General features: G+C 33.2%; 1 protein-coding gene across 2 annotated transcripts in view; it reads left to right on the forward strand.

The window, feature by feature from the left end:
- The first annotated feature begins 928 nt into the window (after positions 1-928).
- RUNX1 (RUNX family transcription factor 1) overlaps positions 929-23,873 on the forward strand; it is a 318,640-nt gene continuing 295,695 nt past the window's right edge. The window contains exon 1 of one of the 2 annotated variants that reach the window (XM_051984902.1): positions 929-1,058. In XM_051984902.1, the coding sequence (XP_051840862.1) occupies positions 1,001-1,058 (58 nt within the window). In that variant the 5' untranslated portion in view covers positions 929-1,000. The remainder of the gene's footprint in view (positions 1,059-23,873) is intronic. The other variant, XM_051984903.1, reaches the window with a different exon arrangement.

A 23,873-nucleotide genomic window follows, 5' to 3' on the forward strand; every position in this document is an offset into this window, starting at 1 on the left:
TTGACTAGAAAGATGGATTTTAAGAGAAAAAAATTATTTTTTGCTCAGATTCAAAATGTTCTGTTCATGAATTTGAAAAAAAAAAAGGTAGAAGAAACTTTGCTTAAAAGTTGTATTTTTTTTTTCCTTCTTTCATTTATGTGATTGTAGTCTTTACTGCGGACTGAACTTTTTCTGAAGATGATACCTGACATTTTAGATTATGGGATATACATCCTGTTTTAGTAGCAGCCTAATGCCAGAACCGAATTATTTTTGAATAAGCGGCAATAAAATCTTTATCAAAATACTCAGTAGTTCCCCAAACCACAAATAACAGAAGCAAAGTTGTACTACATCAGCAAAGACCATTTGTATAATAAGAGACTGAGTCACTTTTTTTTTTTAACATCTCTTTTGCTAACTCTACTATTTCCTTGCAGTCTGGAGTGGGGGGGGGGGGAACCGATAGGGGTAGGGAAGGCATTGCTCAGAATCTTAAAAATGACATCACTTAAGTCACATGATTGGCAAGAACCAATTAAGATGGGCTGTGGAAAGGGGAACAGTTAAATTTGTAATTTTGGTTGTGTGAAACACTTCTTTGGGGCCTCATAAACAACCACAGAACCACAAGTTGGGTACGGTGGCAGTCACACAAGACTGGGTCCGGGATATTGGTCAGCAGGCAGGGCAAATCACACTGTCTGCAAACCACAGAGTTTCGTAGAGCGGTAAGCATCATCAAGCCACAACCAAGCCACTACTAGACTCTTTAAGAGGGGGAAAAAAAAAAAAACTTTTTGATCTTCAACAATTTGAGTATTTGTTTTCAAAGAGCTATCCTTCATATAGGACTTTTGGAGTCTCATAAGTACCGGGGTATAAGGAAGATGTAGGGAGTGATGGAAAGGGGTTAAGGGTTAAAACAAATGATTATTCTTGTTTTTCACTTCCTAAGGTGAAAGAAATCATATAGTACCTCAACTTTACGAAGAGACTTCATTGGAAGGAGGAAACCATGGCTTCGGACAGCATGTTTGAGTCATTTCCTTCATACTCACAGTGCTTCATGAGAGGTAAGTGCTCTTCAGGCTTTTAAAATGTACTTCTGCTCAGTTTTGCCAAGAACAAGGAGCGGCAGTTCAGTGCGTGGCACAGCAGTGCCTGAAACTCTTGTCTATTCTGTGTGAGGGATTCTGGCTGAGGCATATGATTACAAAGCGATTGGGTTACTTATTCATCATATGGCAGCTCTTCAGAAAAGTTTTTCAGAAATAATTAGTTAAGCTGCTGAGGTACTCAGTTGGTATTTAAGAAACTTTTGCAAGTACAAGTCAGACTTATGTTTTTAAAGTGCTGAAGTGTATTGGATTGTTGGATCTTAGGTATCCAGAAACCCTGCCTGCCGTCTGTAACTAATTCTTAGAGGACCTAATGTCTTAGCGTGAGCACATGGATCCAGCCAGTAGAGAGGAATGCGCTATCATTTATGATACTTTGCCAGTTTGGGAAGAAGGAAGCATGAGGTAAAACCTTGGAACTCAGTTAGAAAGGAAAACTCATGTGTCTCTGTAAGGTGGGAACTGGACAGACTCGTTTAATGTGTTTTAAGAGTTTTAAAATGTCAAAGTGTGACAACTTTGCATTGTCAAGTAGATACATTGAATGAAACAACCAGCTCCTTCCAGAGAGAGAATGAAATCAAGCTAAAGTGTGCAGAAGTCTGTCCTTCAAGCAATAAAAAAAAAGTTTCAGAAGGCTTGTCAAGTGTTCTTAACTTCTCAGTAGGGCAGATGCTTTTGTCATTAGACTTCATATTTGCTAATCTGAATGGCCAATTTGGAAAACCTATCTGCATTCATAAAATCTGACTAAATCAAATTTTCTCAGCTGTAGTTGAGTTTTGTTGTATTTGGAGGCAATTTTGTTAAGTTTATTGCAATTCACTATATTTTATTTTAATATATATTATATTATTTATGTGTATTGTATTTATTAAGGTTATATAAGCATATATAATTTTTATATGACTATGCAGGTTCAATATTCAGACTTATTGGTATAGAGAAGGCTTTTTTTTTGGGGGGGGGAGAGACACTGACACTAGAAAACTAATTCCCTAAATCTTTATGGGTATAACATCTCAATTAGTACCATAGTATTTTTTTTAAAGAATTCATTCTATTAAAAAAAAAAAAAAGCAGAGGCAAGCAGCTGATATTTCTCAGGGTATCTGAGATTTGAAAACCTGATTAAGATGTGGGGAGATAAGGGAAAGGGAATGAAAGCAAGAGTCATTAACAGATTTAAACTTCAAATTAAAAGGTTTTAACTTATTCTTTACTGGCATTGGAGGGAATTTTAGTACAGTTGAATCATGACAAGTTCTATGAGTCATGCAGCCATGCAGGATCTCTCAGCTTGCACAGCACAGACATCAAACCTCTAGTGAAAAGCTGTTAACTACTCCCCTGGCTCGGCATTTCCTTTCAGCTGCTAACAAGTAAAGGAAACAATATTCGCAGAAAACAAAAAAAGGATCTTCCTGCATTTATTTAGTTTTATACATTCCCTCTCTCCCCTCCCCCCCCCAAAAAAAGTTTATTATTTCCTATTTTGTTAACACAGGAAGACTTATTGAGGAAATTTTAGAACATTCCATAGGGTAATAGATTGGACTCTGCTGTATAATTCTGGCATGCTAAAACTTCCCTTACAGAAAGAGCACAGAAGGTTGTAAAATGATTTATCACTATTTATATGGTGTTGACAAAATAGAGTGAATCCAATTCTAAAGTTGGCATAATAAGTGCACTCAAATGACAGATAGTGCAATCCTTTAAAAAGGGTCAATTAGCTTTCAAGTGGCCAAGTATAGAGAAGTCTGATATTCAAAATTAGTCTTAGAAGTTCATTATCACTTTCTTTCTTTCTTTCATTAAACAGAAACTTTGGCCTTTCAAAATCCTTAACTTCATGGAATATAGACTTTTAGGATTGGCAGACCTTTGAGGGGTTATTATCTAAACCCACAAGAGGAATGACCTTAAGAAGAGGTCATACAATTTTCACCAGAAGGCCTTCAATGAGAGGGAAATACTAGCCCCTTTCCACTTTCTGACAATTCCAATTGTTATGAAAACTTTCTTATTATTGAACCTAAATCTATTTGTCAGAAACTTCTATCCATCGCTGAGTTCTACCTTCCATGGCCAAACATAAGTCTACTCTGTCTTCCACATAACAAAGTCTTTAAATACTAGTAAAACCTCTGAGACAGTTCTGATTGTTAAATCTCTCCAGTGCTTTCAACTGATCTTCATGAAGGTCAGATTTAGATCCCTCACTATCCAGGCTTTCCTTTTCTGGATAAGTTGTAGTTTGTCAATGTATTTCCAAAAAATTTGGCAGTGGGAAATGAAAAATATATGCTCTATGTGTTCTCACCAAAATAGAATGTAAAAAGGACTTATTTCATTCTATGAACCTTGACACAGTCAATGCAGATCATGTTAGCTCTTTAATCTATGATGGAAGTAACTCTGATATTCACCTGAAACAACACTAATAGTTTTGGCAACTTATCATTTATTTTATCAATAATTTCGCTGTAAATTTATCCAGTTTGGGTGACAATACCAAACATAATGAATCTATATCTACCAATTTTTCCTTTTATTTGGCACTATTTAGATCCATTCTTAAAAGTCTTATGCAACAATAATAACCGCTTTCTCAGACATGTTCTCTCCCATATTTCTCAACAGTGTTTACATAGCCTGGACACTGGCGATTTCTAAAGAGGTCATTCTTACTCTCTGAAATTTATTGCATTTTTCTCCCTCACCAAGTGCAATTATAAGCTAAAGGGGAAAATAACAGTTTGTTTTCTTCCATGAATTTTATTTTATCAGTCCATGCAGTCCTTGTAGAAGGAAATCCCATAACTCTTTTTTAGCTTGATACTCATGTGAAAGCTGGGGAAAATGGGGGCAGGGGGGAATAGGGAAGCAAGCAAACAATTGTTCCCTTCTTTGTGAGAATAGTGGCAGACTCTGCAAGTCTGACATAGTAAATGAATGTGGTATACCACAAAGGATATGGCTCTTTTTCTATCACACCACACCAGGTCCTCACTTAGTTCACTTAGGTAGGAAAATTAAGACTCTGGTGAAATTCCCAAGTGTGTACATCACATATTTAGTATATAAAATCATCCCTCCAACCCAGGCTTTGGCCTCTGAATAGTTTATTGCTAAAAGGCTGGGAAGGGGGAAAGGAGAAGAAAGAAAGAAAACACAACTTTATAGTTGGTTTTGCAAAGTAACAAACAAGTAGGCAGCCTTGTTTTTAGAAGTGGCTTAGTGGTCTATATAAAGCCCAAACACTGGCATACCTTAGAGTTCCTAGAACCACAGGTACAAATTTCAGCAGTTCTGATTGCTCTTCATCATCTCCATGGCTCAATTACCCCAAATCAAAGTCTTTCAAAGAAAGCTATAGAATAAATGCTACATTTATTTATATATTTTGTACAACAATGAGTAATGGATGTTCATTAAGATCTTAGATTATTAGAGATAGCATGGAATTTAGAGAGCTTCCAGTCCACACCCCTCATTTTATACATGACGAAATTGAGACCTAAAGAGTTTCAGTGACTTTCTTGAAACCACAAACTCAGAGACAGAACCAGACTAGAACCTTAATTTCCTGTACTTTTTCTAATCCAATAAATCAGTTTTCATTTACTAAGAAAATATGTATTAAAAAGAAACTCCCCTGGATCACTGAAGATGTATTAGCAATAAAACTCCAGAAAATAAGGATTATTAGACTGCAGAATGTGTTTATGCTAGACTTATCCAGAATCCTCAAAAGTGGTTCTGTAAAAAAAAAAAAAAAATTGAAAAATAAAGCTCCCTCACCTGTCTAAGAAGATGTAGAACATATGGTCCTCGGGTTTTGTTCTGCATTGTTTTTTGCAGGACAAAGATTTTTATATTCTAAAATTATCCACACAAACAGACAGTGGGAGTTGTTAGGGGTGCAGTAGAGGTGGAAGAAAGCCTTACAAGCTATATGTGATAGAATTGTTTTCTTCACCATTGCACATACTGACATGTTTCATAAATTGGCGAAACAAATTTTAAATGTGTCAATATCTTTTGAATTACAATACCAATTCTTTTAATATCTCAGCAGTTACTAAAGTGCACCTACTTGGCTTTGTATACATTATACCCTTGGTATTCGTTATACACTTAGAAAATTAGAAAAAATAAGCATTGTAAGAGCAAGAGAAGAAAAGAAATCCAAAAGAATCTTCCATTATAAACATACTAATTAAACTTAGAATTTGATGATGGGGAAGAGGAAAAAAAATGATGGGTAGATGTAATCATGAAAAATGATAATATTATTAACTTTAAAAGAGAAACATGTTATCTTAAAAAAATTAAGACTGAAAATTTTGGGAGATTATAGATCTTGAATTACTTTTGAAAGTTAATAAACAGTATGTATGACTATTAGTAAACCTGTATAATAACTATTCGATAATTATAAAGAAATAACTTTTAATATTTGAAAACCATTATGTTTAAATCTTTTAATAATATTGCATTTTGCATACTTTAAAGCAATATATAAATGCTACTTATTAGCCACTAAGAATTTAGTGCAAATTGGGGGAGGATCCCAGAGGAGGTTTTATATAAGGAAAGGAAATTGCTCTCTTTAAAAAAATGGCAAGTTTACTTTGGAGGTACCTCACAAAAGAAAAGCTATTAAACTACTAGAAGCCTGTAGAACTAAATAAGAAAGGAATTATATGCAGATGCACAGTATATATCTGAAGAGAAGAGGTGGTTGAGTAAATTAATAGGCTTGGGTATGACAAGAGGCCCCAATTAGAAAAAAAGACAGTCACATGGTTCTATAGATGTGCACATATAGCATAACTATAATCATTGTTTTCTGTTTTAAACAGTTACTTCCTTAGGAAAAGAAAGTACAAGAGAGTAGAAGAAGCTGAGAGCATTCAGGAAGCTAATTAATTGGGAGTTTGAGGAAGACAAAAGCTTCATGTTTTTCCTGTGATAAGCTGTAAGCAGGTTGTTGAAGGCTTCTCTTGAAAAACTAGAATAAAGACATCTTTAAAGTTTTTGCTTTTTTTTTTTTTTAGATAAAATGATGGAAAGTCAAAAGCACTGAAGTCAATTTTTTTTTATTTTTTTTAATTTTAAGGAATTTCTTTTATTTTTATTTTTATTTTAAGAAAGTATTTTTATTTTAAGAAAAATTTGCATTGAGTTTTTTTATCTCTACATAGGAAAATAGAGATTTGATTAAGCAGTGACTGATAAAATTCTAGTTTGATGAAGAAGGTAGCACATTTTACCTAGATGTCTTAATTTCTCTACTATTTGCTCAAAATTAGATATTCCCTCTAAAATGCATCATACAAATGTTAGTAATAATTGATCAGTGTGATATTCGCTTTTTACTCATAGAAGCAGAAGGATTATGTGACAAATGAATCAATTATTTGTTCTAAAAGGCTGCATAGTACAGTGGGGGGAAATGTTTCTGTTATGTGAGAATCTGGATTCCAATGCTGCTGTCAGTCATGCACTAGCTGTGTTATCTGGCTATAACTAAATCTCTCTGGCTTAATTCTCTTCATTTGTAAAGTGAGAGGGGTTTGATTAGATTATCGCTAAGATTCTTTCCAGCTCTGTGCATCTACAATTTTACCACTACTTTTCAAATGGTTACAGAAGTCTAATCTCATACAGAGTGTTTAGGATGAAAAAGCTTTTGAAAAGCTAGTCTTAAAACGTACAAAATGACAACAAACATCACAATAAATAATACCTTTCTATTAAAACTAACCTTCAAAGGTATATAAAGCCTTTCCTCACAAAGATGGTCTGGGGTGGAATGAGCAACTTTTATTATCCCCACACTTCTCCAGGGGAAAAGTTTTGAGAGACTGTGTCTTGGTCCGGGTCTCACAGATAGACAGTTTCAGAATGTTTGGAGTACTACTATTTAACCCGATGTAAAACTATTACCCTTTCCATTATATTATGTTGCAGTAAGCTACAAGACTTCTTTAAAAAGTAACCCATATCAATTAAGTTTAGTTAGTAGTCAAGTTTAGAGATTAATTGGCTAATTGTGCTAGTGTTCATATATGTGCATATTGGACCACCCATTAAAATGCTTTTTCTCTCTCCACATCTTTTTCATATGTTCATTGCTTTCAACTCACAAGATTTCCTCAAATCTCTTCCCACTCCATAAAGTGGGGAAGCCGCCTAAACAATTTCCCAAATATTCAAATCTGCCTATGTTACTGACCTCTTTAATAAAATCCAGTGGCTGTTATATATGCAATCAAATATAAACTCCTCTGTTTAGTATTAAAACTTTTCACAAACTGACCCTTTTATGCATTTTCAATCTCCTTTTACATTGTTCTCCTTCATGAATATTCTACGGCCCTTCCATATTGGCCTACTTGTTGTTCTGCACACATAATAATATTTCTGTCATCCCTGTGAGTTTGCACTGGCTATTCCCAGATGCCGGAATACTTTATTTCTTAACCTCCATTTTTTAAGAATTTTTGGTTTCCTTGAAAATTCTGAACAAGCTAATCTTTTCTATGAGATTTTTCCTGATTCCCTCATCTGCTCTCTTTTCACTGTATTCATTGTACATATATTCCTTAAATATGTGTGTGTGTATGTCCTTGTCATCTTTCCTATTAGAATGTAAGTTTCTTCAGAATGTAATCGTCACTTATATTTTTGTATACCCAACCCTTTACATGGTATTTAGCATATAGTAAAGGATTAATCAATAAATGATTGCTTGTTTGATTCAACTTTAGCTATAGTCTAGAATCTCCTAATGAAAAGGTACAAATTGTGGTTTACATTGAAACAATGGGAAAAATGAGTCAAGAGAGACAATATAAAAATCTGTAATAATAATAACTAGCATTTATATAATGCTTCAATATTTGTAATCCTTTTGCATATGTTGATATTCACAGCCACCTTCTGAGTGGGTACTATTATTATTTACATTTTACTAAGGAAGAAACTGAAATAAAAGAGTAAATATTTGTCCTGAGCACACAGTGAGTAAGGATCTGTCTAGACTTTGGAAAATACTGGAGAAAATATTAATAAATTAGATTAAACTTAAAAGTGCATTGCCTAAACTTAACTTTTGTTTTCAAGGGAACTGATTGTTAAACATTTGCCAGAATAGCACTACTCTTTTTATCTATATTGATATCATATTCTAGGAATAATAATAGTAAATGTATGCTTATATTCTAATCATAAACTAGATTATGAGTTTCAGGAGTATAGGAAATATGTCTTGTTTAAACTTATCATACATGATCATAAAGTATGTGACAAATACATTCATATGTAACCACAAACACTGTAGGAAATGACAATTTGTAACCTCTGATCTTAAAAAAAAAATCTTCTCTGTAATACAAAAGAAATTAATGAAAAAATCACTGTGCTAAGTATTGTTGTTACAAATAGGGAAGCAAAACAGTCCCAGTTCTCAAGGAATTCACATTCTAATAGGGAAAAAACTTAATTAGTCAGATGGAAAGAATTCATGGTCCTCAGGATGTAGCTGCAATGAAGATGGCAATAATACATCTTCTTTCATCATACTTCCACTGATTAAGCCATGTACATTTTTAGTGTTGAAACACTTGCCCATGATTTTGTGGCAAGACCATCAGTAATTACAACTGCTGAGGAGACAGGGACTATAGATCCTATATAAGTAGATGTCAGACTGTATCACCACAATATTTAGTTCCCAGGATGTTAGCCACAGACAGGGCCTATGCTAAAAATAGTATTTGTGGTCTCAGGATTTGAACCAATAATTTTGGCTTTGAGTCTCACAGTCCTTGATTATTTCAATATGAATCTAAGGAAGAGAGATATCAAGGTAGTAGCAATGGTAGGACTTGGTAGGTATCTCTTATGTAACTCTTAGAGTGTCCTTTTTCTTTCAGTGATAATGACACAAATGAAAATTCAACAAAAGAAACTGAAAAAAGAGGGGCAGCTAGATGGTGCAGTGGATAGAGCACCAGCCCTGAAATCAGGACCTGAGTTCAAATGTGACTTCAGACACTCAATACTTCCTAGTTGTGTGACCTTGGGCAAGTCACTTAACCCCAATAGCCTTAGCAAAAAAATTTAAAAATAAATAAAAAAGAAACTGAAAAAGAACAGTAATATAAGAAAGAGGAAATATAAGAGCAGGGAAAAAGGAAGGAAATAAGTTTTTAAGTAACTGCTATGTGTGGGGCATATAGTATATGATAGATTGATAGATAACAGAACATATGTCATATGTAAACTTAATTATGTACATATTGTACCCCCACATTATACTGCATTGTGCTGAATACTTGGCAATATTATCTCATTTGATCTTAAAAAAAAAAAAAACAGTGGGAGGTGATTGTGATTATTATTCTCATTTTTCAGTGACAGAAACTGAGATAGATAGCTGTTCATGCCTAAGACACTAGATTTAAATTCAGGTCTTTTTTACTTGCAATCAATTGCAATCAAATCAAATCATTGGATTTATTCTTTCAAGAAAGTCCGGAGTGGATAGTATATCCAGAAAAATATGATGGTCAGCAATGCTAAATAATGTATAGATATAAAAAAGGTTGAACATTGAGAAGACAATTAAAAGGTCATTAGGAACACAATTACAAAATACTCTTTACATCAATAAAGACAGATCTAAACAATTGGAGACATTGCTTATGGGTAGGCTGAGCCAATATAATAAAAATGACAACTCTAGCTAAATTAATTTATTTATTCAACACCATACCAATCAAACTACCAAAGAATTATTTTATAAAACTAGAAAAATAATAACAAAATTGATCAGGATGGGGAAAAGTCATAAATATCAAAGGAAATGATCAGAGAAAATGTAAAGGAGGCTTCACAGTACCAAATTTCAAATTATTTTACAAAATGATAATGATGAAAAAAAAGTTGGTACTGGCTTAGAAATAGAGTGGTAAGTCAATGGGATAGATTAGGCACACAATAAAAAGTAGTAAATGACCATAATAATCTATTGTTTAACCCACTAATCTAGTGATAAAGCCAAAGATCCAAGATTTTCAGGGAAGAAATTAGCAAAAATTGCTGGGAAAACTGGAAAACAGTTTGGCAGAAACTAAACAGAAACCAGCATATTCAATATGCCAGAATAAAGTCAAAAAGGATAAATTATAGAGATATAAAGGTCTAAAAGAAATTTAGACAGATATTTGCTAATATGCTAATAAGCAAATTAGAGAAGAATGGAAAAATATGTTTGTCAGATTCATGGATAAAGGAAGCTTTATAATTAAACAGAATGTAGAGAGGGTCATGGAAAATAAAATTAATTTTGATTACATGAAATTGAAAAGGGTTTGCACAAACAAAACTAATACATACAAAGAAGGAAAGTAATAATGTATGGGGGGAAATTATAGCATTTCCCTGGAAGAGGTATCATTTTTGAAATATATAGGGAACATAGCCAAATTTATAACAATCAGAGCCATTCCCCAACTAATAAATGATCAAATGATATAAACAAGCAGTTTTCAGAAGAAGAAATCCAAGCTATTGATAGTTACATAAAAGTGCTATAAAGCAGTATTGATTAAATAAATGCAAATTAAAATTACTGAAATATTTTCTCACATCTGTCACATAAAACACAAATGAAAAATGCTGGAGAGGACTCTAATGTACTCTTAGTGAAGTTATGAAGTAGTTCAACCATTCTGGAAAACAATTTGGAACTATGTCTAAGGAACTATAAACTGGGCATACCCTTTGACCCAGTAATATATAGCACTGCTATGTCTGTATCCAAAAGAGATTAAAGAAAAAGAGGAAGGAAACTATTTGTAGGAAAACATGTACAGCAATTCTTGAAAATATGTAAAGCAATTCTTTTTGCAATGGCAAAGAAATGGAAATTAAAGAGATGGTCATCAGTATGGAAATGGGTAAACAAATATAGTATATAACTGTGAAGTAATATTATTGTCCTATTAGAAATGATGAATGAGAAATTTCAGAAAAACTTGAGAGACATATATAAATTGATGCAAAGTAAAATGAGCAAAACCAGGAGAACTTTGTATCTGGTAGTAATGTGGTAGTAATAATCAATTGTGAAATTGAAATAATCAATAATCAATTGTGAAAGACAGACTACTCTGATCCAGACAATGACATAAATCAGTTCCAAACAACCCATGATGAAAAATGCTATCCACCTCCAAAGAGAGAACTGATGAACTCAATACCACATATTCTTCTTTCTTTATTTTTCTTGGCTGTATGTGTATATGCATTTTCTTTTGCAACATGGTTAATGTGGAAATAGGTTTTGTATGAGTTCACATGTATAATCAAAATTATATTGCTTGCCTCCTCAAGGAGTACGGGAGGAGTAGAAGGTAAGGAGAGAATTTAGGGAGAGAGAGAGACAAACCAACAGAGAAAGAAAGGAACAGACAGACAGAAAGAGAGGCAGAGAAACAGAGAGATAAAAACAGAGACAGAGAGATTGATGTAGAGTGGGGGGGCAGAGAGACAGAAACATACAGAAAGAAACTGAGGAGAGTTCCTGTAAGTGATGAAGCCAGAGTCCAGAATTCAGAGAGTTTAGAAGAAAATGATTGGGAAAAGATCAGAGGCACCAAGCCATCCATAAGAGTGGATGACTTTTGTGATACAAAGAGGAGAGATCAAAGTTGATAGGCTACTAGATTGTCTACAAACATGACAAGTCAAGGAAATATAAAATAAAAGAGACTTTGGAGATTAGAAAGAAAATTATATGGAAGGTGGGACTATGTTAACCACTAGGGAATGAGGCCAGATAAAGCAATATTGAAGTTGGCTGATGAAGGCAAAATATTAGAAAGTTGAAGATTGATAATTTCTGTTGGCATGTACTTCAACTGCCTGATACATCGGTGCTGTTGTGTGTTGACATAAGTATGGTAATATTATAGGTCTATCCTTGTTATTCCATTGGAAAGCCAAGCAAGAAATAAAGAAGTGTTTATCCCAGTCTTGAACCCCATCCTTCTAGCCCCTATCCCCAGCAGGATCTGTTGTGCCAGGGCTAGAGAAAGTGGTTTGTCTCCAAAGAACACAGAGGAGGCCATTCAGGTCCTGAGATCCAGCCTCAGGCTCACCTAAACAGAACTTTCTTTAATTGACATATCCTAACGATTGACATGGTTATAAGAAGCCCACCCTTCTCCTTCTGATAGGTAGATCTATCTTTTTAAATTTAAGGTAGATGCTAAGGGACTCTTGTCATATATGACAAACAAATAAGGAAGAGTAATAGAGTGATCACTTCTGTTTAAGTCTATTGAGTGAACCCCTCTTCCTGATTGAGTAGCCAATTTTTTTTGATACAGTCTTTGATAGGATTAGGGAAGGGTAGGGGGAAGAGAATTGTACATGTCCTTTAGCAAGAGGCTTGACCAGCCCACCCTAAGTAGCCAGTGTACTTACTCAACTACAGGGGAATTGCCTCAGTCCATCAGGTAGGGATATGGATGAAGATTGGTCTCCTTTCATATTTCATTACATCAACAAAGATTTTATTAAGCATATAATATATGCAAAGCACTATACTAGACTCTACAGATAAGAAAAATAGAAATAGTCCCTGCTCTTAAGAAAATTTTATTCTTTTGGGAGAAATATAGCTTGACTGTAGTCAAGCAGTTTAATGAGAGGAAAAACATTACCAGCTGGTAGGATCAGGAAAATTAAGGTGGAGCCAGATGGTACAAGATTTTAAATGCCAATCCAAGGAACTTATGTTTTATTTTAAAGACAAAAAGTAGGAAACTACTAAAGATTTTTTTAGCAGGGATCTCACCATATTAGTGAGACCTGAGTTTTTGAAGATTTTCTTGGCAACTACGAAAGGATGGATTGAAATGAGGAAGCGCTGAAAGTGGAAAATCAATTAAGAAATCATTGTAATCTATCCAAAAGGAATGAAACTTTGAACCAGGGTGCTTGTGATCAGAGAGAAGGAGACAGATGCTAAAACTAAAATTAATGAAATCTAGCACTGATTAATTAAGGGGAAGGATGTGACATAAAGAACCAAGGATGATTGCTAGATTTCAAATTTTGGGGGTTAAAAATACTGGACAGAGACCAGTTGTGGAACCTCACAAAGATTACATATGTGTATATGTATTCATGCGTATTTGTGTACACTGATCAAGTAACTCAATGAATGGTCTTTAAACTAGCAAAACAAAGAGGTTTTAAAATTTTCTTTTAATATTTTAAGAAAAAAATTATCAGGATTTAAGGAACAGAGAAGAGTCTAATAAACTCATAGCTTTTGCTACCATATTTAAAGTACATACATACGTGACCTATATTTAAGTGTATGTGTATATATGTTGTGTGTATATATATATATATATATATATATATATATATATATATATATACACAACATATATATATATATACACACACACAAGTTTTATAAAGTATATAAAATATATACATATTAAGGAAAGTATATATGCAAAAAAAATACAGAGGCAAATTGTTCTTTTGTATCTCCTCTCTACCTTCCCTTCTTTTCCTATATGGGTCTTTTAAAATGTTTTATTGATACCACTTTTTCATATTAGTCACTATCCAGGAACACACCTCCTCTTCCTCCTTTGCACTGATGAGAAGTCCTACCAAATAAGTCAGGCAGAACATCGAGCCTCAATAGTCATATCAAAGAATGCATGTCTAATTTTAATTTTGGTTCAGCATCTCTCTGACCAGAGGTGAAAAATATGTTTTATTGTCATCATTCATTTAAAGTCATGATTGGTCACTGTTTTTATCTGAGTACTGAGATCTTTCAGAGGAATTTTTCCTCATGTTATCATTCTCAAGAAGTAAATTTGCTAAATTTTTTAATTTGCTCAATTCATTTGGCATTAATCCATACAAGTATTTCTATTTTGTCCTGAATCCATCATATACTTTGTTTCATGGGACAGTAGGATTTAATTCTTCCAAGTCTTCCCAGCTATGAATGCATGAATAAAAAAGCATTTATTAAGCTCTTGCTATGTGCAAAGCACTGGGGATACAAATAGAACAAGATGGACCCTACTTTGAAGGAACTCGTAATAAAATAAAAGACACAATATATACTGGAGTTTTCAGCTGTAAATCAGATAGGCCCTATGATGCTCAAAGTTTAGCAACAAAGCAATAGAAAATGTAGTTTCTTCAATAGTAGTAATTTCCAGTTCTAATATTAAAGTATTTGATTGTATCAAGAACTTTGGTTAGGTTAGAAGAGCCAGCATTCTGTAGAAAACAGGGGTACATATTTCTTGAGCTCTTGTTCTTACTCTCTATGATAGTTGGGGTTGGTGATAGTAGAGATAACTGGCCCTCCCCTATTTGAATTGCTTCCCTATGTGATGATTACAGAGACTGAACTAGAAGCAGGTCTAATGGTTTTAGTGGTGGGGTAGGGATCTGTTATACCCAAGTTTCTTGGGCTCAAGGTCCTGAACGATCTCCAATAGGCAGGTAGTATAAAGGTAATGGCAGTGATTTGACCCACCTGATAGAAGCCTCATTTTCAGAACATTTTGTTGTTTCAGTTAGGATGCTAGTTAATGAAAGCTAATTTGTATTGATATTAGTGGTGGCAACCATGCCTGGCTGGTCCTCCACAAAGGTTGTCTAAGAGAGTCTAAGAGAGCTCTTGAATCTAGAGTGGATGTAGGACTGATGGTCAAGTTACCCAGGACTTTTCAACTTCATTGGTGGAAGGGTGGAATTTCTTTTGCTATTTCTTATGTCATAATAATGTTCACTATTTGTATGGTCATTTCTCTATTGATGGTTATCTATCTTATTACTAGTTCTTTGCTATAACAAAAAGTGTTACAGCAATAGTTTTCTTCATGTAGATTATTTTCTAAACGTACTGTGAAAAGTCCATCAAAATTGAGTGTTTATGAATTTCATTGGAGAGTTCCTCTGGAGTATTCTGAAGTATGTGTAAATGTAAACAAATATAAACAAATCACAGATAATGCAACACTATGATTCAACATGGCTATTTCTGTTTGATATCTAAAGCATCGAATCAAAATATTCTCTGATTTACTTAATTCTTCGTGTCTATACTTTTAAATATCCTCTACTAAATACTCTTCTAAAACCAAAAAGATATTTTGGTCAGTTGTGAACTAAATTCTTTTTACCATGGGGAAAATATTGAAATGTGAATATACTGTATGAATGCAAATATTAAGTAGCAATTCTGAACCCATCAGAATTTTCCTTGATGTGCCCATGAATAAAGCTCAGATTTATGGTGAAATTGTTGTGTTGCTGCCATTGTGTATATTTTGGCTAACTATTAAATTCCACTTCACACAGCTATAAATGACAAATTACTAATTTCGCCAACTTCCTTTGATGGTGATGACAAGCTGTAAAGTAAAAGTTAAAACCATAGCATCACATTAACAAGTAATTGTTAAATACCTTCTCTGAACCTATGATTAGGCAACTCTAAGAAAGGCTTTTTTGGTTTTGACCATGGCCCACAGTTTCTCATAGAGAATCTGAAGAATACTAATAAATTATTTCAAAGGAGTGTTTTCATAAATTTCTTCAGTAAAGAGCAACAGATCCCCAGCCCAGTAGAAGACATAAACACTGTCACATTAAATTTTGAATTCAATGATGAGATTTTCCTAGAAAACAGTTCCATATATATTTGCATCTGTTTCCAGAGTTACCAGAGGTAAACAGAGGCATTTGTAAATGCTAGGAAAGGTTAATTTTTTTTCTTTTTAAAGTTGACAATGAAACACAAATAATTCATTGTGGAATAACCATGAATATACCTATGATGGAGAGCAAACTTCTCATGATTTAAAATTTATGCACTAAAAGTGTATTCAAAATGTTCCTTGTTGACTTCTCTCTACTTTTTCTTTGTGTATCTCTCCTGACTCTGCTACCTTTTTTGCCTAACACTTTCTGGTAGACACCCTTGATAAATGACCCTTTCTTCTTTTTCAATTCCCATATTTTCTGAAGCTGTTTGTCTCTGTTGTTTTTAATAATCATGAAATAAAAATGAAAAAAACATTTTGGCTTGTGTATGTATACATATGTGGATATATTTGAACCTTAAAGTCAGGCAAGTGATTAAAGTTGATTTTGACAGGAATTATTCAGTTAATTAATAATTAAAATATTAATCTTGCTCATATATTCAATTCAACAAATATTTATTACACCTACCTGCTATTATTAAACCACTGTCCTCCAAAAGCTTACTATCTAAGGAAGACAAGGGATGTACACAAATAACCATAATACAGATTAAAATACATAAATACTTAGAAGAGATCCAAATTTAATGTAATATTTTTTAAAAGTAGAGAAAGAGAAAGGTAGTGATCGCAGTCTTTTGAATAAACCACATTCTTTGAGCCTCACAATAGTTCTGTAAAATAGACATTGTCATATTACAGATCACACTACAGAAAAAACCATGAAGTTCAGAGCTGTTAGGAAGCATGATCACATAGTCAATAAGCATCAGGAATACAAATCAAAACTTAATGCTTGATTCCAAATCTACTACTAAGTGTGTTTCTATGTAGTGTGTGTGAGTATTGTGCATGTGTGAGTCTGTGAGAGAGTGTGTGTATGTGTGAAAGTATTTGTATGTATGAATGTGAAAGTGTGTGTGTGTGTGTGTGTGTGTGTGTGTGTATGAGAGTATGTGTGTGAGTATATGAGTATACTCTAAGTATGTGAGTATGGGTATGAGTGTATGAGAGTGTGTGTGAGAATATCTATGTGAGAGTGTGTGTGTAAGCATATGTGTAAGTATATGTGTGAAAGTATGTGTGAGTATGTGTGTGAGTATGAGTGTGTGTGTGTGAGAGAGTATGTGTGAGAGAATGTGTATGTGAGAGTATGTGTGTGAGTGTTTTTGTGTGAGTATGTGTGTGTGTGAGTATGTGTGTGAGTTTATTGTGAATGTGTATGTATGTGTGTAAAAAAAGTATGTGTGTGAGAGTATGTATGTGTGTGTTATAGTGTGTGTATGAGTGGTTGTATGTGTGTGTGTGTGTGTGTGTGTGTGTGTGTGTATGTGTGTAGCCAAAAGTCTGCCTTGTATCTTGTGAGTCTCAGGTCATGTTTTAAAGACAAAATTGAATGGTGTCAACTGCTTGGCAGCCAGCTGTTACCCTGACTGAAACAAATTTATCCCAGAAGGGTTTGATTCAGCAGCCATAAACACTGCTCTAGACTGAGGTTGAGGGGATCTTTTATATCACAAAACCACCCATCAGTTAAATAGTGGCAAGGTAATAATAAGTAATTCAGGCTATGTGTAAGAGTAGAACTATGCCCCGGGCTTTCTGGAGAAAAGTTTGAGGTTTTCTGAGACAACATTCTCCCAACCAAAATAAAGAATGTTGTTTTCAAGTGTTTGAGTTCAAGGTTTTTTGGTGGTGGGTTTTGTTATTGTTATTGTTATAATTATTATTCTTTTCATAGCTGATGAGTCAGTCCCGTGGCCCTAGATTTCCAAACATTTCCTTTCTCTTCCTATCAAGGGTGCCATTTAACATAATTTTTTGGTACTTATTTTTATAAAGCCCACTTACACGCCAAAAAAAAAAAAAAAGTCTTCTTTCTTGTAAACAGCTAAAATAGTAGGATGCAAATATAATTAGTGTCTCTTGTTGCTATATTTTGCTATACACTTTAATGGTAACAAATTAAAAGGTAGTCAAGTTAATTAGTATTAGTAATTTAAAAAACTATCCTCTTTTATAAGGGCTGCTTGTGTGAAGTAGTTTCTCTTCTTTTATTACATTTGTGATTGCTGGGGAATAAAAATTCCATTGAATAAATTGGAGATCACGTTTCAGGCAGCCTGCTGACTAGGAGACGCCTTTTACACGCTCATTTGTAGCAGTCACCACACACTCCACCTCCCCTCCTTTTCTTCTCACTTTTTTCCTCCTTTCCTTTCCCTCAGCTATTCCCACTTCCCTACAAAAGTTTCATTCTTTTAAGAAAGTCTTATTTTCTCAAACTTCCTCCTCCCCAACCTTGGTGATAAATGCCCTGAGGAGCCTCTAAGGCCTATCCTCTCCCAAATTTCTTGTGCTTATGTTTCAACCAAACATCAAAAGAATCATTTAAACAGAAGCAGTTGGAGTTGTTTCAGACAACTTCATCTTCCTTTTCAACTTTTAAAAAAGTACAGTCCAGTCAAAAGGATTAAAGGTACAACAGTCCTACATGCTGCTGCTGTGGATCAGTTCGGAAGCCCTGCGTTGTCATATTTAATTATATGCACCCTGTTGGTGGTACACAGAATAATATTAAAGTTAATTAAATTAAAATAAATCAGTAAGCTTTTTTTTATTATTGTTTTGTCTTTTTTGAAAATTATATAAGCCAAAAATATACACTTTTTTTTTTTAGTTATAGGGCAAAAATAGAGCCATTTAATGATGGATTTGTCTTTTTCTTTTCTCCCCTTCCTCCCTTTCTTTTTGCTTTTGGAAGTGGCTCTGACGTAGTTTTTTCATATTATTTTATAGCTATGTTCTTCATCCAAAATCTGAAAGCATGACCATCATCCATTTTATCAGCACACTGTCTTTTTTACATAAAGTAGTAGCAATTTAATAAATATTTTGTTATAGGTTGATTTTATTTTAGGAGCTTAAGAAGGAAGTATGGATGTTTCCCAAAAAATATATTCATTTAGAGGATTCTTACCTCTCACCAATTCTAGTTGTCTGTCAAAGATCCAGAATTTTGAAGGCCACTAATCACATAAATGATCAAAATCACATGAAGCAAAATAAAATACAAAATAGCCCTATGTGCCCCTGAAAATGATGAAAATGTGGCAAAGGTACTAAGAATTAGAGGTTTTAGTCACATTTATAAACATTAACTTTTACATACAAGATCTGTGTTCAATGACACATGAGTTCATATATTGCTTTAGGAATTGAACTTTATTATGACCATGAATAGGAATAGAAAAGGAAAGAAATTTGCTGCTAAATGGAATGATAGCTCACCAATTTTGAGTAAAGAGGCAAATAATCATAGAATCATAGTCCATTTAGTCAATCCTACACCAATCTTTTTGTGTATTTGAAAGGTAATGTTGAGAGGGTCAATTCCTTTGGTTGAAATAAAAGTGAAGTTATTTTGATATTTATTTACTCCACCCCTTCTTCCATGTTGGCATATTCTTCTCACATACCTTTATTATATGAACTAGGAAATTCTATTCTTTTATATCTTCCTTTTTCCAGATAGTGAATTCTTTTTTCATTCCTTTTTTACTCTTAGAATAATTCAAATAGGGAAAAATATTTTCAAGCCTCATTTGTCTTATTTAACTACCTTCATGATCATTCAACAGTGTTCTGAAAGAATATTTTTGTTTCTTCTTCTACCAGATTGTAAGCATAATGTCCATATGTAATTCCATGCATTTATTAAAATAAATTTCTATTTCTCAGTTTCTCTTACCTCATATTTCCATTCCAAAATTTCTTTTTAGGTCTGATATTTTCTTCAGTAATAAATGGGTAAGGTATATTTTATCCATATAGGTTTATGCACATTTTTGCTAGGCAAATTTTTCTTAATTGAAAGCCTTTGTCATTTGCCTTTAGTAATACTTTATTTCAATATTTCTTCTTTAAGGGAATACCTGAAAAACCATATATAATTGTGAACGTAGTTCCTGTAATTTTGAATGTAGTTACTATAATTTTTTATTTTATATCTGTTTGAAATATGTTTTCTCTTTTATAGTAGGAACTCTAAATTTTGACTATATCATTTCTGGAAATTTTCAGTTGGCCAGTAAATTATTTCAATTTTTTTGTCCTCTGATTCTAGTTGATCTAGGCAGTTTTCATTTGGGTTTTCTTTTAAAAAAAAGTCTAGGTTTTTCATTTTTCCTACATTTGTGTGGTTTTCAGATAGTTTAATGAGTCTTACATAATTTCTCCACTTGTTTTAGATCATTTATTTTTGGTAACAAATATGTTTATACTTTTTTCATTCTTCAGCTTTTAAATTTTGTTCCATCATTTCTTATTCTTTGTTTTAGTCAATATTTTCTTTTGATTCATTCTATTTTGTAGGAAGTCCATTACTTTGATAAGATTTGGCATTTGTTATACTAAGCCTTCTTTATTTCCATCCTCCTTTACTTTCTTTCATCTTGAACTTTCATATCATTTGTAATATCTTCTTTTGTTTACTCATTTTTCAATCTTACTTCCTGATCCTATTTTATTCTGATTTGTATTAATCAGAGGTATTTGCCTTTTGCTGATGTCTGTTTTGAAATCTAAAAGATTTTAGGCCTACCTTTATTCTCTAGAAACACAGTATAGCATTCTTCAAGACTGCTTAGGGCTGTCTCATATTAATATGTTGCAAATTTTTAAAACCTTGTGGGGTCAGATACTTATCACTCTGGTCTGAGCCCTTTGAATTTTATTTGAATCTGCTAGTGTTAAAGAACTGGCAATTTATAGCTTATAGTTCTGAGACTTCTTTGTTGGTGCTTTTTGACCTTCTACTCTTATCTACATTTCTTTGGGGTTCCATTTACTCTATACCTTTATTTAACTACTCATATCATATTGAATGAATCAAAATTGCACTATTTAGTCTCTAAACTACAAATTCTTGGGAAAAAATTAGAAGATTTGGAAATGAAGGATTAGTTAACTATAATAAAAGATAATTAAGATACATGTAGTATAATTATTTATTATAATTTTTAAGTTTTTCAATGTCTTCCTTTTGAATAATTTAACTTCCCCATCTTAGTGATCATTTATTTCATTTTATGCTAACCAGCTCCAAAATTAGTTTGGAGAATACCAAAACATGGAATCCCAAAATGTGAGTGAGTGTGTGTGTGTGAGTTTAGTAAATAAAGCTGGATTTTCTTATGATGTTTTCAAATTTATTTAGCAGTACTCTATAAGTTTCTTGGCACACGATCACAGTCACAAGCCTCATCCCTTCATCCTCATCAATATGACTATTTTCCTGATTGATCTTCTGCACCTACAATTTTTTCTTTTTGCATTTCCTTTCTAGTATCATTTCTTCTATTATGATCTTGTGCAAAGTGTTTAATAGAAGGACTCATTGTGGTGATTTGTAAATATTATCTAATTGAAAATTCTTTGCACTTGCTCAAAGTGCTAGGAAGAAGTGTAGCAAATACAAAATGGTTATCATTTTATCATGAATATTCATAAGGCACCATTATGTGTACCCTTACTTTCATGCATATTGTACAAGGACAAAGGAGTATTCAGAAGCAGAATGCTTACATCACCTTGCATAAAAATGTTTACCAAAATGTCCCTTGGGAAAATCATGGGTAATTGTGGGGACTGTGGTCTTTGGCAGCAGGTGCATTATTCAAACTACTTGTGGGAGCTCCTTGAGGAAGCAAAGAAGGTATGTGTGATTGGACCATGAGGAGAAAGTACAAATCAGAACTACTACTACCCTATGTTGCTAAACCACAACAATAATAAAAGACACTACAGTGTAATTGAGTAACAAGTTACTGTAAAGAAAATAATCTAGCAGAAGTTTATACTCTATCTTAGGGGTGAATATGGTCCTTTTATTAAAGAACCAGTCTTAAAGTTCTGTGATAGTTGAAGGGATCCTTCAGAAATAGGTATGCTTTCGTCAGGCTTTTCTACAAGTACACTCTATTTTCTCCACCATCTCTTAAAATTAATGATCCTCTTCAAGTCTCAGTTCATGTATCACTTCCTACAGGAAGTTTTTCCTGATTCTCTTGATTCAGTTTCTCTATCTCTGTCTCTGTCTCTCTGTGTCTCTCTGTCTCTCTGTCTCTCTCTCTCTCTCTCTCTCTCTCTCTCTCTCTCTCTCTTTATGTTTGTCTGTCTCTGTTTCTCACTATCTTTGTCCCAGTCTGTCTTTCTGTTTCTTTATCTCTCCCCATGTTTCTGAATCTGTCTCTTCATCTTTTCTTTCTTTCTTTCTTTCTTTTTTTCTTTCTTTATTTGTTTCTTTTTTCTTTCTTCTTTCTTTTTTTCTTTCTTTTTTCTTTCTTTCTTTCTTTCTTTATTTGTTTCTTTTTTCTTTCTTTCTTTCTTTCTTTATTTGTTTCTTTCTTTCTTCTTTCTTTCTTTCTTTCTTTCTTCTTTCTTTCTTTCTTTCTTTCTTTCTTTCTTTCTTTCTTTCTTCATTTTTTCTCCTTCCCTCCCTCCTATCAAATAATCATTTTTACATTTGTTCATTTACTTTAAAAGATATTTAGTCAAACGCTAGGATGTATTCTCTGGCCTCGTGTCAACTCTTTTCTGAACCACAAAATTTCACCTGGTTTTGAGTCAAAACTACACTGAACCATCATTTTATTTCATAATTTCAATTTTAAACTGGGGTTTTTATCAAAAACATGCCAATTTCGGGGGAAAAAAAGATTATAGACTCTACTTGTTAAATATTACTGAGTCAACTCTTTGAAACCTGATGAATTTTTATCAGTTGTAAAAAAATGGCTAAATGCTGAGTCTTCCTTAGATCACCAAATAGCTTGCCTTCCCTGATTATTAAAAAGACTAAAATAAAAATGATCCTTCTCAATAGTTCAGGTAGACCAATCAATTTATAAGCAATTAGTTGTTGAAATATAAAGAGTTGGGAGAGGGCAAAACAAGACTAGGAACACCTTTCAACTCAGTTAATTCATTGAAGCTATGTGGGTTCAACGAATTAACTTCTACTTCTAGTGGACATGGAGATATTTCCACATTGAGAGAATAATAAATTCATATCAATATGTTGAGAAGTACAGTGATTCCATTGATCCTCACATTCACAGGGCTAAATGAAGTAGAAAGCTTTTTAAAGGGGGGAAATCTGCTTTCATTAGAAATATATAATTAAGGATAAGACAAGGGTGAGGAATAGTTCTGGGCTATCAAATTATCCAAATTGATTCTATTTTCCACTTTAATATTGGTGATTATTTTAGACAGGACTGTTTTATCTAAACAGGGAGTTTTATGCCTCAAGCTTTACAATTGATATAGTGAAATAGACTTCTCTATGATTAAGGCATTGGGGAATAGAATTAATCTGTATTTTCTTTAGCAAATCATGAGAGATTTTCATCATTTTAGTTGCTATGTCCTATAGAAGTTAATTTGATATATCCAAATCTTACTTGTCATGTTATGAAGCAGTTCCTCTGTATTTCTCAAGACACTTCATTCAGAAATTGAAATTAGCTCTCAGAAAAGATTGTAATAACTAGCAATTAGGGTACTGCGTGGGAACATTGATAAGATGATTTTTACCTGTTCTAAAATGAGTAGACTTATACTGTCACAGTAAGCTTAACATTTTTGTACTGAAAAAGTGGTTGAAGACAGAAAGTCAAATAGTTGCCTAAAACTGTATCTGTATAGTACAAACTAAAAACAAGATTCTATAGGTATCCTGTTAATATGGTCAACATATCAAGAGAAGCAATATTGTTGTTATTGTTTTAAAGAAAATCATATTTCATTCATCTTTTGTACTAATATCTTTCATTATTCACCTTACTCCCCAAAAATGAGCAAAATAATTCCCTTATATATTTTATCAAAATATATTTACACATCATTTTTTCAAGAATGTTGAAGA

Source organism: Antechinus flavipes, chromosome 3 (assembly GCF_016432865.1).
Source record: "Antechinus flavipes isolate AdamAnt ecotype Samford, QLD, Australia chromosome 3, AdamAnt_v2, whole genome shotgun sequence".
Taxonomy (NCBI): Eukaryota; Metazoa; Chordata; class Mammalia; order Dasyuromorphia; family Dasyuridae; genus Antechinus; species Antechinus flavipes.